Source organism: Oryctolagus cuniculus, chromosome 11, assembly GCF_964237555.1.
Source record: "Oryctolagus cuniculus chromosome 11, mOryCun1.1, whole genome shotgun sequence".
Classification (NCBI taxonomy): domain Eukaryota; kingdom Metazoa; phylum Chordata; class Mammalia; order Lagomorpha; family Leporidae; genus Oryctolagus; species Oryctolagus cuniculus.
This window is the reverse complement of record NC_091442.1, coordinates 85,873,116-85,889,964: the sequence shown is the minus strand read 5'-3', so window position 1 is coordinate 85,889,964 and position 16,849 is coordinate 85,873,116. Positions and strand designations below refer to the sequence as shown.

General features: G+C 40.3%; 1 protein-coding gene across 3 annotated transcripts in view; it reads right to left on the bottom strand.

Moving 5' to 3' along the window:
• Nucleotides 1-16,849, bottom strand: part of TMTC2 (transmembrane O-mannosyltransferase targeting cadherins 2) — a 449,447-nt gene that overhangs the window by 98,863 nt on the left and 333,735 nt on the right. For all 3 annotated transcript variants that reach the window (XM_002711368.5, XM_017342005.3, XM_070051474.1), the window contains one exon: nt 2,356-2,437. In XM_002711368.5, coding sequence (XP_002711414.1) covers nt 2,356-2,437 — 82 coding nt within the window. The remainder of the gene's footprint in view (nt 1-2,355; nt 2,438-16,849) is intronic.

Sequence of the window (16,849 nt, the reverse complement as noted above, 5' to 3'; positions counted from 1 at the left end):
CCTCCCAGTGAAAATCACCCACACTCCCCTAAATATACAAATGTTTACAAGATGAGCACGGATTATGAAGCACTCAGGGGCTCCCCTTTGTAGATTCATTTGTTTCAATGGAGCTCTTTTTGGTGCCTCATTTTGAGTTCTTTGCATTTCTGACTCCAAAATAGCCAAATATATTCAAGTTTATAAATTTCATAAGATTGTACTTAATTATTTTCCACCCCCTTGGAAAATAAATGTTTTTATAATAATGTGTATTTGCCAAAAAATTTGAAACAATCCAGGGGTACTAGGAAGAATCAATTTTTCACACATACATTTAAAGACATGTGTCATCACTCTTTTCCAAATAACGTACAATATAAAGAATTTGTTGCACTTTCTGTTGAATTAAGTCCAAAAAATTCTCATAGGAGAAATACATCCTACCACCAACACTGGGTGGAAAAAAGTTTAGAAGCATGATGCAATAAAAAAATACTATTTAAAAAAAAAAATAGCGGGACTGGCACTGTGGCTTAATGGGGAAAGCCACTGCCTGCAGTGCTGGCATCCCAAATGGGCGCTGGTTCGAGTTCTGGCTTCTCCTCTTCTGATCCAGCTCTCTGCTATGACCCTGGAAAGCAGAAAATGGCCCGAGTCCTTTGGCCCCTGCAGCTACAAGTGAGACCCAGAAGAAGCTCCTGGCTCCTGGCTTCTGATTGGCCCAGCTCCAGCCATTGTGGCCATTTGGGGAGAGAACCACTGGATGGAAAACCTTTCTCTCTCTCTCCGCCTCTGCTTCTCTGTAACTCAGCCTTTCAAGTAAGTAAGTAAGTAAATAAATAAATAAATAAATATTAAAAAAAAGCAACTAGGCAAAGAATGCCAGAATAATAAGGGGGCAGTCTCTTAAAATTAATACAATAGTGCTTTTTTTCAATTGCAATGCAAATGCAGCAATGATGAACTTTAAAGAAATTGAGTGTAAGAATGCTGTGTACACAGAATAATTTATGGGAATGAAGCTCAGAACATGAAATATGTAGGGTTAGTTTAAGGCAAAGAAGTAAAGGCACTGAGACAGGAAAAAAAAAAAACTATTTTATAAAATGCATTGACAAGAGGTCATCTAACATTGAGGGAAAATAATCAGGAAACTACCCCAGTGCACAGCAAGGGTACCCATGAGAATAGGCATGAGAAAATGCTAATTCTAAGTACTTTATATAGTAAAATTCATAAAAATTAAATTCTGCAACAAACTCAGATTAGTTGACTTGTATCTTAGCTCAGCAATAAAACTGCACTGTCAAACTCAAACAAGGGTGGTTGTGCAGTGTGGTTTGTGTTAGATTGCATTCTACATTACGCTGAAAAGATAAAGCATCACGATCCTGGGTTTATAAACATATATACACAATAATATACATTTAAAAATCCCTTGTGGCTGGTTAAGTGTTTCCTTCATTTTACTATTACCATTTTTCTACACTTACAGCCTGTCACTGATTTATTTTTACTAGCTGGAAACTCAGGGAAGAAATTAAATATTATATAACCATATTAACTTTATGTCCTTAAGATTTAATTTCCATCCACTTTTAAGTTTACTACTTCATAATAACTAACACATCAAGGCCAAGAGTACCAAAGGCATTGTTTTTTCAAAGGATCAGCAAAAGTTAATTTTGGGGGGGCGGACTACTTGAAAGCCATTCATTCCAGTGGCAAATCTGGTAGAAACATGCACATCTTATCCAAACACCAAACCAGCTATACACTTTGCTTCACTAAACACATGACTCATTAGTAATGATAGAGCAGAGGGTGACAGCGCTATTTTGTAAGCTCATTCTGGAATGATTAAGGCAAGGGCTAAATGAAATGAGACTGACATTCTTTATATCCTTTACAGCTTATCTTTGGCTGCACACAGGCATTTATAGGCTAGCGTACATCCACATGTTTCAGAAGGCAAGATTTTGAGGCCCGAATGTGAGCTTTAAAACTTCAAAATGGCATGCTCAACGAGCAACACGTTCCCATTTAGAAGGAAAAGAAAGTTAAAATCATTATTACACATTATGCATCACAGAGCTAGATGTTTTCCTGTAGAGATTTCATTTGAACTCCACATTCCACTTCAAAGAGACAATGGTGAAACTGACTTCTCCATTGGAACCTAGGAAAGGTACTAAAGGAAACTCTTCTGCATAGCCCTCTTAATCTGAACATTTTGAACAGGAGGTAAGAATGTAGCATGAGGCTAATCTCCAACAACAAAGTCAATCTCCTCTCAAACTGCTCTTGGCCAGGGAAACCCAAATCTCACAACAACATAAATAGTGAACACAGAGAACACTGTCAGCCACTCACCATAATGCATGTAGCAGTTTCCTTTGGTGGGATCCAGCTCAATAGCCTTCAAGAAGAACTTTTCAGCCTCACTCTTACGACCCTTGAAAAAAAACAGAGAAAAAGTGCGATTCAGCCACAGAGCACGAGTGGACTGGGGGATGCTCACTTCCTAGCCCAAAATGCAGCAGACTAACATGGTAGTCACCGTGGAGGAAAAGTGTATCTTTATATCTAAATGAGCAGGACCGAGGAGAACTTAGAAAGTGAGAAGACAAAGGTCAGAACCATGGAAAGCAAGAAGAGCAGAAGCACAGAATGTGAGGGGAAGTCCATCAAAGAGATCCAAAAGCAGAGGCATGGAAAGAAGACAAAAAAAAAAAAGAAAAAAAAAATTAATGGTTTCCCAGAAACCAACAGCACAAGGCAGCTTTCAGGAAACAGTATGGTTATTTTCTATTTTATTTTCTCCCTTTAATCATCTTCTTCACTCCTTCTTTCTCCTTAATCGGAATCACAGCCACTCTAGTGCTTGAGATCATTTTGTCCTAATTGCCCACCTTATATATGAAGAAATAAATAATGTGTTGTATCACAAACAGCTACAGCTTATCATTGCTCCTATCATTCAGGACTAAGACTCTGACAATGCAAGATTTAATCTAGAGCTAGGTCACTTTCCTAGCTGCCTTTTAAAGTAAATATTATCATTCTATTCACAAGGATATAAATAATAAATAGGGAGAGACAAATAGATTGGTTTTTCATGAAACAGTATTATAACCCACACAGATTCTGAAACAACACATTTCACATTTCTGGGCCACAATGGCCTGCAGATAACACAGAAGAATGGCCAGGGCAGGAGTAGAACCTTCCTGTGCTGCTCTGAGGGGCTCCAGGGCACTGGATGGTGTCCAGAGGCCATTGTCCTGAGAAAAGAGGAAAGATCTTATCTGCTTTCTCTTGTCCACTCTATGTAGGTTCACATGCTTTCTACTTCACATGTATATTTAAAATCATTGTAAAGGAGATCAATTTTTCAAAGTCTAAGTTGTACCATCGACCTAATCTGCTACAATCCATACAGCTTTGACTTACTGCTCCATACCCATTTGTCCTTTTGTTCATTCAGTCATTAAAACAATGATCCATCCTTCATGCCTTTATCATCTTAGCAGACAGTACCTAACTTGTAGTGTCTCCCATAGGCAGTTAGTGATAACCAAATGACCATACAATTTCTTCATTATATATAACAAATGCCACTTCACTCAGTAATTCCTCTTCAATTCAAAAGTATCATCATATACCCAATAATAAAAATTCTAAAATTCCCTGAAGTTTTCACAGATTTTTTTCAATGCAAGAAAGCACAGTAAAATGATGTTTTCTATACATGTACTTTCATAATGTTAGAAGCGATAACAAGAGTCCTACAAAGTTAGGCTTCTCTAAATGATTCAGTAACTGTAATGAATCAGACAGCCTTATGTAGGAGTCAGGAGCACAGATTGTAGGCAGGCAAAACAGACCCAAACTTGTTTAGCTCTGTGACCCTTAGACAATTATTTTATCTCTCAGCTGTAATTTTCTCTAGTACAAAAAAAGAAAAAAGAAAGAGGAAAGGCAGGGCATGGGGGAATTTAAGTGCAGGGAAAATATTCTGAATGATAGCCTAACAGTAGATATATTTCATTATACATTTGTCCAAACCCACAGAAGGAATAACACCAAGACTGGACCATAACATGAACACTGGACTTTAATTGGATCATTGATTATATGAATAAGCACAAAAGCAAGTTGATCTTAAAGAGAGTAGAAACTGTGTGTTGTAGGGTGATGAAACAAGACAGAACATGCAAACTCTGTACATTTTGCTCAGTTTTGTAAACTAAAACAGTTCTCAAGCTCATGTCAAGGAGCAGGTATTTGGGCAGCAGTTAAGATGTTTGGGATGCTCGCCCTCCCTATCAGAGCCTGGGTACAAGTCCCTGCTCTGCTTCTGGATCGAGCTTCCTACCAGTGCAAACTCTGGGAAGCAGCCCATGATGGCTCAAGTCGTTAAGTCTCTGTCACCCACGCAGGGCACCAGGTTTGAGTTTCTGGTTCCTGGCTTTGGTCTGGCCCAGCCCTGGCTATTGGAGCATTCCGAGCGTGAATCAGTAGGCAGAAGATCGTGTGTGTGTGTGTGTGTGTGTAGCTGCCTGCCTTTCAAATAAATAAAAATTTAAAAAATAAAGTCTACTTATTAAAAAGGGTAAAACCTATTTCACTGGATTACTGAGTTAACCTGAAATGCATACATGGTTGTTGTTACAGTACCCAGGTACAAGTTTCTAACAAAAGTTAGTTATCAGGGCTGGTGTTGTGGCGTAGTGGGTAAAGCCAGTAAGTGCAGTGCCAGCATACCATATGCCCACTGATTCGAGTCTCAGCTGCTCCACTTCTTTTCCAACTCTCTGCTAATGCACCTGGAGAAGCAGCAGAGGATGGTTCATGTGCTTGGGCCCCTGAACCCACGTGGAAGACCTAGATGAAGTTCCTGGCTGCTGGCTTTGGTCTTGCCCAGGCCCAGCCGTTGTGGTTATCTGGGGAATGAACCAGCGGGTGAAGATCTCTCTCTCTTTCTGCCTCTGCCTCCCACCCCCAACACTGTAAACCCCATTGCAAATAAATTAATGAATTAATTAATCCTTAAAAAATATGGCCGGCGCTGTGGCCTACTAGGCTAATCCTCCGCCTTGCAGCGCCGGCACACCGGGTTCTAGTCCTGGTCGGGGCACCGGATTCTGTCCCAGATGCCCCTCTTCCAGGCCAGCTCTCTGCTGTGGCCAGGGAGTGCAGTGGAGGATGGCCCAAGTGCTTGGGCCCTGCACCCCATGGATGGGAGACCAGGATAAGTACCCGGCTCCTGCCATTGGATCAGCATGGTGCGCCGGCCGTGGCGGCCATTGGAGGGTGAACCAACGGCAAAAGGAAGACCTTTCTCTCTGTCTCTCTCTCTCACTGTCCACTCTGCCTGTCAAAAAAAACAAAAACAAAAACAAAAAAATGTTCTCTGTCTCTCTCCCCGCCCCACACACGTGCAAGACTATGCAATAGAAGGCAGAGGGATGAATGACAAAGAATATCTTTTTCTATACATCCAGCCTCAAAAACATATGGCCATCTTTTAAATCACTGCTGGAAAACGATATACAAAGAATCTCTAGAAGATGATAATAAAATAAAGGTGCAAAATCAAAGCTATCATTGATGAACGGTCTATACAAATATTACACGCCAAGATAAAAAAGGGGCTTTGAACTTGTCTTCCACTTAAGTGTTAAGGGCAAAGAAGAAGAAACTGGCTCATTTATCAATGTCATAGTAAACTGGGTAGTAAAATCCACTTGTACAGTCCATTGGTAAAAGAATGATATGAAGTTTTGAAAGCATGCTTTGGAACTCAAAGGCAGCCAGTGGTTTCTGGAGGCTTGTGGACAGGTTATTAAAGGCAATGAATCCCACAGTCCCCTAGATGTGAATGAACATGCAGGATGTTCTTCTCAAGCAGGGATACATCATAATATCATGCAAAAACACATCTTCCTGTTTTGACTGCTCTTTAGTTACTCAAGTGATAAATAATAAAGAGGTAAAGAAAATCCTCATGACAGTAATATAAAATTTAGTCAGCCAAATGCATAAGTCAACCAGACACACACACTACTGGGTCCTGGGAAGGGCTCAGGATCATAGGGAGGTAATTTTATGTTTGATCAAATCTACTATTTGGGCCGGGCCCTGTGGCATGGAGGGTTAGGCTGCTGCCTGCAGTGCCAGCATCCCATATGGGCACTGGTTCAAGTCCCAGCTGCTCCACTTCTGATCCAGCTTCTTGCTATGGCCTGGGAAAACAGTAGAAGATGGCCCAAGTGCTTGGGCCCCTGCACCTGTGTGGGAGACCTGGAAGAAGCACCTGGCTCCTGGATCAACACAGCTCTGGCCACTGTGGCCATCTAGGGAGTGAACCAGCAGATGGAAGATCGATCTCTCTCTCTCTTTGCCTCTCTGTAACTCTGCCTTTCAAACAAATAAATAAATCTTTTAAAAAGATCTATTTCAGCTCTTATTATTTCAGAGGAACAGCAGTTAAGAAAGTAGAGGAGAAAAAGTCGCCTCAGCACATTTTTCCTTGCTGTCTTTTAGACTATGCTAGCAGTTTTTATACACAAGCATTACAGAGTAGCCCTTGATTGTACAAAGTCCTTACAGTGAGCAAAACATATCAAATATATATTTTGTATAATGTTTGGATATACAGTGGTTTAGAAACCAAGCAAAAAGGAACTCTAATGAGTATTTTACACACACACACACACACACACACACACACCGGACTCTAGTTAGGCTGATGTCTGGACAGGTCCCCTTCTAGCTGGCATCAATAAAACATACAGATCTAAGATGAATGTCCAATAAAGTTTATATGGCCTATTCCTGAGCAGGACAGCTTTTCAGCTAACTTGTTTTCTTAGTTAGATGCTACTGCTACCTCCATTCAGAAACAAGTGCCCAACTGCGGGGGTGTAAAAGGTTACCAGCATTTCTTGCAGTGGCTGTCACTGCTCAAGATTGTTTCAACAACAAACTATAACAATATACAAACAAATGTGTATAATGTGCACAAATTGTATAATGTGCACAAACTCATCTAATGCTACACTTAATAGAGCACAAAGGAATCTTAAATACAAGATAGAAGTCACTCTCGTGGCTTGAGCTTAAATTGTTTTAACAATTGGAATGTACTCAAACTTTTGGACTTAACTTTTAGTAACAGGAGCTGGAGTTGTGGTACAGAGGGTTCAGCCACTGTGTGTGATACTGGTATCCCACACAAGCACTGGTTTGAGTCCTGGATGCTCCACTTTGGTCCAGCTCCTTGCTTATGTACCTGGGAAAGCAGCAGAGGATGGCCCACATGCACGGTTCTCCCTGAGGGAACCCCAGAGGAAGTTCTATGCTATTGGTTTCTGCCTGGCCCAGCCCTCTCTCTCTCTTCCCCTCTCATACTCCCTCCCTCCCTCTGTAACTCTGCCTTTCAAATAAATAAATCTTTTAAAAAATCTTTTAGTAACAAATCACTGATTATGTCAATCATCTCTCTATAGTGTTTTTGATATCATAGTGTAGAACTATTGCCTAATGCCTGAAAACATTAAGACTTTGCAATGTCTCATTGTGTTATGGATAACTTTATATGTATAGACACGAATGGTCATATATGTGTATACATATTTAATATAAAAATTGTGCTATAGCATACATAGATATATGTATATATAAGACCATTTCCTGGCACATACGTCCTCAAATCCTTGTAATTTCCATAGTAAGAGGGGTACTGCGAGAACCATTTTTTCTACCATTTGCTCTTAGGCCCAGTTCCCAGTACCGATTTCCTGGGTGGCAGGACATCCTTTCTTCAGTACAGACCACTGTCTTTGGGCTGCTGGATGATGACTGGTCACCAGAAAGTCAGGTCATGATTAGAAACTTAGCATTTTCAGTCCCTGCCACCTCAACTCCAATTCTCTAAAAAGAGGGGCTGGAGATTGAGTTGACAATGATTATGCCTACATGATGAAGCCTCCACAGTAATCCTTCAATACAGGATTAGGATGCTTCTCAGTTGGTGAACAAGAACACATCCGGGTGACAGGAGGGTAGCGAGGTTCCCAACTCCAAATGGAGAGAAATGCTTTCTGAGCCTCACCTATGTAAACCTTGGTCTGTTGGTTCAGTTTTGTCCTGTAAAACACCTAATAATAGCAATAGTAAATAACCACTTCCTTGTATTTTGTGAGCCACTCTAGCAAATTCAACCCAAAAAGGGGTCATGGGAACCTCCAATATGTAACCAACTCAGAAAGAATCTGTGGATAACTAGGAACCACTGAGAGAGGAGAAGTTACAAAAATGGATGAAATTAAATGGTTGACCAAGTGGAATGAAAGTTTGCAGCAGACTGAATTTCATTAAAGAAGATAAAAATCATTTATAAGCAGCTGAATTTCTGGTAGAAAGCCAGACACAGTATGTAAGTAAAGGACACAAGTGAGAAGCTTGCAAATACCAGAAATACTGGACAGAACTATAAAGATGTAAAATTTACCAAATATTCAATTTAACCATGGAAGAAAGTAATATTTTGAGATGCTATTACTCATCTATCAGTAAAGCTCCCAAAAATGAGAAAGTTCAATATTACTAAGAATTCATAAAAACAGGCGCCCATAAAACACATTGCTAAAGCATGGCAGCATATTAAAGAATCTTCCTTGGGGACACTTTGACAGGCATCAAAAACCTTTAAATTGGGGCCAGCATTATAATGCAGTGGGTTAAGCCCAGCTTGTGACACTGGCATCCCATATCAGAGTGCCAGTTCAAGTCCTGGCTGCTCTGCTTCCAATTTATTTCCCTGAGAGCATGCCAGGCAAGGCAACTGAGGATGGTCCAAGTCCTCAAAGCCCTTGCCACCCATGTGAGATACCCAGATGGAGTTCCTGGTTTCTGGCTTTGGCCTGGACCAGCCCTAGCTGTTGTGGCCATTTGAATCAGCAGATGGAAGATCTCTCTTTCTTTCTGTCTCTGTATCTCTCCGTATCACTCTGCCTCTCAAATAAATATTTTTTAAAAGTCTTTGAATTTTATATATATATAGCCCATCCAATTATATTTTTTGGTATTGATCTTAAGGAAATACCTCTAAGTATTGGAGTTGCTACTCATTTTCTTAGCAGTATTTTTTTTATTTGACAGCTAGAGTTAGACAGTGAGAGAGACAGAGAGAAAGGTCTTCCTTCTGTGGGTTCACCCCCCAAATGACCGCTATGGCTGGAGCTACGCCAATCCGAAGCCAGGAGCCAGGTGCTTCTTCCTGGTCTCCCATGTGGATGCAGGGGCCCAAGCACTTGGGCCATCCTCCACTGCCCTCCCGGGCCACAGAAGAGAGCTGGACTGGAAGCGGAGCAAGCGGGACTAGAACCCGGTGCCCATATGGGATGTCAGCGCTGCAGGTAGAGGATTACCAAGTGAACCACGGCACCGGCCCCTGCAGTATTGTTTATATAAACTCAATATTTATCAACACGGACTTGATTAATCAAATGTCATTTCAACAAAATATTATGTGTCTCTATTAAAATTATTTTGCAGCAAAATATTTAAACTATAAACCTCCATGATCCATTGCTAAATGAAAGAAGCAGGCTGTAAGTTGTAGTTTAAAATCTAACCACACTATGCTGATGGCACCACACTGTCACTAGCTAATTTTACAAGAGTTTCAACAGTAAGTGAATGAAAGGGATGGTCTGTTGGTATTTTAAGACTAACGGAAAGAGAGGTATAATCTAAGATTAAACTATTTTTAATAGTGATATGCTAGTGGTCATACTAGATGTTTCAAGAACATTGTATGATTTCATTCTCAGTCTTCAGAGGTGCGATGTTTCACTTCAAAAAATGCAAGACATTCCTAATACTAGACAGCTTCAGTTCCAGGGCTTAGGAATCAAGACAAAGTCCCTGTCCTCATGGAGCTCCCATTTACTAGGGGAGGGGACAGTCTGCACACAAGCAGGTAACACACTCATTCTTAAGCACTTCAGTGAAAAGCAATACTGGCTAAAGGGAGGGAGAAATACTCAGTGTGGGGTGGGGAGAAGATTTGATACAGTGATCAAAAAAGGTCTTGTATAGATCTGACAGATTCAGATTGTTAGGGGATATTAAGAAAACAATATGGGAGAAGCAGAGTAAGTCACGCGCGTGCGCGCAAACACACACAAGCATAGGAAAGGAACAGAAGAGAGACTAGATTGTACAGGACTCAGGAGGCATTGTAAGGAATCTGAAATTTGTCTATTTGAAAGTCAGAATGTCAGAGAAAAAAGAGACAGAGAAAGGGATCTTCCATCTGCTGGTCTCTGTCAGGTGGCAGAGCCCTAATTACTTGGGCCATCTGTGGTAGCCTTCCAGGCACATTAGCAGAAAGCTGGATAGGAAGTGGAACAGCCAGGTCACAAATCAGCATTCCAATACAGGATTCAGTCAGTAGCTTAACACACAGCACTACAATGCCAGCCGTGCAATTTATTTTTTATAGTAAAAAATCAAAATTTTGATAGTGGAGGCCACATGTTTGCTTTGGTTCATATTATTTTCTTGGCATTAACCAGCAAAGGATTAAACAGCCAGTATGGATGGAAGATCTCTCTCTGTCTCTGCCTCTGCCTCTCTGTGGCTCTGCCTTCCAAATAAATAAATCAATCTTCCAAAAAAAAAAAAATAAGTGGATGATGATTATTAGGTGTGGATATAATATAAAACGAAGATTCAACATTGAACTGCTATTTTCTCTATATAGGTGTGACATTAAAGGTAGGTAAAAGATTGTATTTTAAGGTATAAACACAAAATGGCTAACAACTTTTTTTTAAGGTTTTATTTATTTATTTGAGAGGCAGAGTTACAGGCAGAAAGAGTGGGAGACAAAGAGAAAGGCCTTTCATTCAATGGTTCATTCCCCAAATGGCTGCAACGGTTGGATCTGATCCAGTCTGAAGCCAGGAGCTTCCTCCAGTCTCCCAAGTGGGTGCGGGGGCCCCAGGATTTGGGCCATCCTCCATTGCTTTCCCAGGCCATTAACAGAGAGCTAGACTGGAAGATGAGAAGCCAGCACTTGAACTGACACCCTTATGGGATGCTTGTACCTGGTATCACAGACAGAGGTTTAGCCTGCTACCCTACAGCGTCAGCCCCACAAAATAGCTAACTTCTATAAATATTATATAACTGAAGGTAGTGAGCTTCTCAAACTTCTTGTTATATTATAGTTTTCATTTCCTTTCTACATCTGTTCACTTGCATACTTTCCCTAAAAGCTTAAAGATGTCAACCACACAAACTATAATAACATTTTAGAACAGATAACTCATGTGATAGGCTACGACCACATCTTAAGATCCACCTGGGAAATTACTTATGCTATTATATTGTGTTGTTCTACTAAGCTCAAAGTCAAGTTGAAATCAACATCTCATCATAACTGTTATCCATCCATAATCTCAGTTGATAAGAATAGTATTCAGACATTTTATTAAAACATCTAAGGAAGTTAAAGAGAAGTAAGTAGAAATTTTGTTTGAATTAAATTTATCACTACATTGCAGGTAAATATATAATCATTTACTTTAAAATTATACAATATTATATAGTAATGAAGGCAATTTTTAGACATTTGAAATAGGCATAGACTTTATCTTTGAATTACAAAACAAAAATAACTTTTTAATTAAAACAATGGCATTTCAGCAAGTTATTAATTTACTCACAGATTTCCTTAATTTGAGAAATATTTATTGGGCACCAAAAATTTTCCAAGCACATTTAGTACTGAGATGAAAATGGTTTCTAAGACAAGACACAATTACTGCTCTGGTGAAGCTTATAAAACTGCAGTCATGACAAAAAACAAGACTCGGAGCTTGACCTGGATCTACCGCTTTGACCTACTCACAGTCCTGAGGTCCAAAGTGTGTGCAGCAGAGAGGAGCGAAGGGAGCCATGGGAAAACACAGGGAAGGGCAGGGCACCGCTGGGTTAATGGCACAGTCAGATACTATTGAGGGGTCAGCAACTGATCTAGCAGTTAAGATAGCAGGATACCCATGTCTCACACTGGAGAACATGGACTCAGTCCCCAGCTCTGGCTCTTGACTCCAGCTTCCTGGTAAGGCAGACCCTGGGGAGCAGAAGTTAATGGTTTAAATAATTGGGTTCCTCCCCTATACATGGGAGACAAGGACTGAGTTTTTCGGCTCCAGGCCCCAAACACTGGCTCTTGTAAGCATTTGGGGAATGTGTATACTAGCTCACTCTCAGTCTGTTCCATTTCTCTGCCTCCGCCTCTCAAAAAAAAAAAAAAAATAGCAACAAAGATGGTAAAATAAATAAATTTTTTTTTTTAAAAAAAGGTATGATCTGGTGGTTTGTAACCATCACTCTGAGAATAGTGAGGGTAACGGTGAAATGGAGACAAAGTTGACATAGGCAGGTGACAGTGGAATGAAGAGTGGTGGACTGACATGAGAGATATTTGGATAAAATGCTATTTGATGATATATATGGCAGAGAGGGGATGCGATGAGAGAGGTAGAAGTAACAGGATGACAGGCTGTTGGTCTGTGCAACCGAGAGGAAGGTGGTAAGTAAAGGAAGAAGACCAACTCCACGGAGCAAGAGTGTGAGCTCCACTTTGAGAATTGTAGAGATTAACACAACTTTTAAGAAATCTCAGATGTCAAGGATGTAGCTTGCTAATCAGGGCTAAATCAAGAGGCTGAATGCAAACTGAAATAGTGCTTCAAGGAAACAGTGGCTGTTACGTCAGGTGCTGAAAAATATCCAGCGGATTTAGTGAGAGATCATCGGTGACCTTAATAAAAAGTGTTTGGTCTTGAAGCCAGAAGGAATGGGTAGAAGTTTTGGAGTGAGGGGAGGGAATGGATAGGCCAATTACAGAAAACTTTGCCATTATGTTTGGCTCTGAAGGGCAGGAGAGCAACAGTTGTTAGCAGAAGATGAGATACAGTACGGCTTTTGTAAAAGAACACAGAAAATCCAAAGATAAATCTCAGGAGGCAGTGGTGAAACTGCAGCCTAGGACACCCACATTCTGTATCACAGTGCCTGGGTTCCAGTCCATGATCTCCATTCCAGCTTTCTGTTGATTCACTTGCTGGAAGGCATCGGGTGATGGCTCAAGTCGTCGGGTCTCTGTCATCCATGAGAGAGAGACCTGGATCAAGCTTCTGGCTCTTAGCTTCGGCCTGGCCCAGCCCTGGCTGTTGTGGGCATTTAGGGAGTGAACCAGCAAATAGAAACTCTCTCCCTCTATCTCCCCCTTTGCCTCCCTGCCTTTCATATAAATAAGATGAACTTTTTAAAAAATCACAACTGGGCACAAAAAGTTAAAGTTAATGGGCTTTCTTTCCAGAGTTTACACAAAAAATTAGAAAGGAAAATAGACTTCCCCAATCTATCTAAAATCTTACATAATATCCCAATTATGGCCATGGTCAAATTAAACCTACCCAGAATTCTTCAAGTTGAATCTCTTTCTCCTGGGTGCTGTAACAACTCTTGATGTCTACTTTTGTTGTGACACTTACCACATGTACTCTAATCACCTAATTAGCACTCGTAATCACCTCTATTGTAGAACATTTCAGCAGAATTGTTTAATCAACACTTAGCCAAAAGGCCAGATACATAGTAGGTAGTCAAAAATGCATGCAGAATGTTAACCAACTTGCAAAAGCAAACCCCAGAACACACTTATTAAATGCAAACTCTCCCTGGCAAGTGTGGCTGCAGAAGTGATGGAAGGCACAGATCATGCTTTCATCATTGGTAACATCTCCCCTTACCAAGGAAAATAAGAGATAACCAATTTTATCAGCATTATAAGCCATTAGATGACTCCGAGAGTTCGTGGACAAAATAGTTTCCAACAGCAAACTTTCAATAGATAAAATCATCAAGGTAATCTCCCCTTGGGGGCATTGTTGCAATGGGGACATTCTGAAATCTTCGTTGTTAGCAACAACTCTAACTTTCAGCTGGGCTGCAAAGCAATGGGTGCTTGTTGTTTATCATGACCAGCCCTGTAAGCATTCACTGGGTCACTCCATCCAAAATCCGGAGCAAAAGCGTTGGAAGCGGCTCTACTGATTGGCCTGCAAATGGCTGGCCCTGCTCACACAGCTGAGCTGACACTTGTGCTGCAGAAGTTTAAACCTCATGGGATGGTTAGGAAAGCTGCCTGTTCGAGTGGAAAGGCAGGAGCCCAAACAACAGCTGCTTCGCAGCTGGGTCACAAAAGAGAGCAAGAAATCCCTCGATACCATAAAAGGTAGTGGATGATGGGAAGGCAATCTCAGTGCCTCCATTTGTCACTGGCAGGATGCCACTTGCTCTCTAATCCAAATGCTCTCACAAGAGGATAAAGCCAGATGTAAATAATTCCCTACTTTTATTATATTTTATTTTTTGTATAAAGCTTAAGCAGTAAAGGACACCGGGTTATTTCATTTATTTAGAAACAAAATTCTTTGATGATTTAACCAGAGTACTGAAGAGAACACTGGATTCAGCAACAGAAACATTAGTTCTAGTCTGGTTCTGACACCAAGAAGGTGAACAGCCAAGGAAAGCCACTACTCTGAGGAGTTTTACTTTCTTCCATTGTAAATCAAAGGGCCTGGGTTAAGTGAATACTAGCATCAGTCCTGTTAGAAAAATGCAATTCATTTCAGTGAAGTGGTTAAAAATTTCAGTTAAAAATATTGAAAATTCAATTTTTTAATTCAGGCCATCTTTGTTTGCTTTCTGTATTGTTTTTCAGTCCAGAATAGGAAAGGGACTGATTATTTTTCTCTTCTCAGCTGTCACTAGGATTGGGGAGAATAGTTGAGATCTAAAATCAACTGTAGCTCATTGTCTATACTCATGGACAAAACAAATCACGGTTGGGAAAAATGAACCATTTCTACTCTTCTGGCAGTAATTCCAACGAAAAGATGCCCCTCACAGGTAGAATATCCTAGCAATGTTGTTACGCCAACTAGCCTATATACATATACATATACATACATACATATATATTTGTGTGTGTGTGTGAGTGTGTATGTGTGTGTGTGTGTGTGTGTGTGTGTGTGTATTCTAAGTGCATACTCTGCTTTGAAGTAATTTTATTCTGCTTGAAACTTTTCGGTCTATGCTTTGTTCCAATGCAATTACAACCACACTCAGTTCTGGCTTGGACCAAAAAAAAAAAATCTATAGTTACGCTGATTCTTGTTTATCTCTCAAGAATTCATTTGAGCCAGATGAGTCAAATGATTGCTCTTAGGGCGCTCCCATGTCCCACCAGACGAAAGCACTGGGCTACATTAGCGACATTAGTGAGGTCTCACCATGACTCAGCTCTCCACCGATCAAGCCTAACCTAATAAAGAGGGCATTAGAAAGATCTCCACCCGTCACACAAAATCATGGGACTGCATCAAGCACGATCATTCATTCACTTCCATTCTTTACTGCTTCCCAAAACACATCTGTCTAGTCTGTTGTCATGGCACACTGAAACTCTACTGTGTCTTTAGGTGACAAAGAGAGCACAAACACCTGATGTAGCTTACTATGAACCAGGCAGTGTTCCAAGCACTGTCAGATTAAATCCTCACAACACACTTGAGATACTATTGTCATAACATTTAAGAGAGGAAACCGAGTCAAGGAGAAGATAGGACCTTGCCCAAAGTACAGAAATCAGATTTAGCAGTGCTGAGATTCAAACAAGGCCAATCTGGTTTCGGTTTGGGGTATTTTTACATTACAGACATGTTTCACAAGGTTACCATCAGTAGTATTATTTAAGATAAGCTTTATAGTTTAAAGACAAACTAACACATTCATTTATTTAAGATAAGCTTTATGGTTTAAAGACAAACTAACACATTCACTTATCCATTGAGTCCTCATTTTATATTTCGAAAGAATTTACTGTATTTACCAAAGATAAAGTGAGAATTCCTACTCTTATTCCCTGTGTAGTATTGAAGAGATTCTGGAAGTAGGTCCCTACCAATTGAAAAACTATACTTAAAAAGAGCTCTCATTAGACATAAATATACTAAGTACAGAAGCAGAAAATGCAGACCATGGCATCCATTTTGCCAGAGTGAGTCAACGAAGGTTTCATAGGAGAGGTGGCACACTCTAGCTGACTCACAGAGGGAGGCAAGAGTTGGCGAGGCATCAAAGCAACAGACCATCCAAGTCAGTCCTAGAGCTGTTGGCTTAAAATTTCTCTTTCCAACATCTAAATTAAGAAAACTATTTAGAAATTCTAGTGGAGAATGTTTTTCTTCTTTTAACACCACTTAAAAGGGCCTGCAGCTTACAAAGATTAATTTGATATCAACACCAACCAATTTTATTTGAGAAAATAAGGTTAGTGAACAACTAAAATTAACTACATTTCTATTTTCTGTTAGGCTACTGATTCTTGAGCCCTCCTCCATGAATAATATCTTCTGTGAGTTACAAAGATCTATTGAAAATAGAATTATTTACTTATTCGTGTTCACTTCTAGGGTGTAAAAGAGCCTATAAGATTACAGGAACCCTTAAACTAGGTGCAAAGGGGAAAACACACAAATGGCCAGAGCCTGGCACTCGGCCAGCAGAGCGTGTCTCTGTGTATAAATACATATGACAAGCATATCGCCGGACTGGAGCATTCCCAACTCCTAGCACATAAGTGCGCTGGTTGAGGCACACACGTGTTTTGGCATTATTACAAAATAAAATTCTCTTTCTCACTGACACTTAGAGAAATGTGTAATTTCACAAGAAAATGTGCGCCACTAATAGAGAAAAATTGAGTACA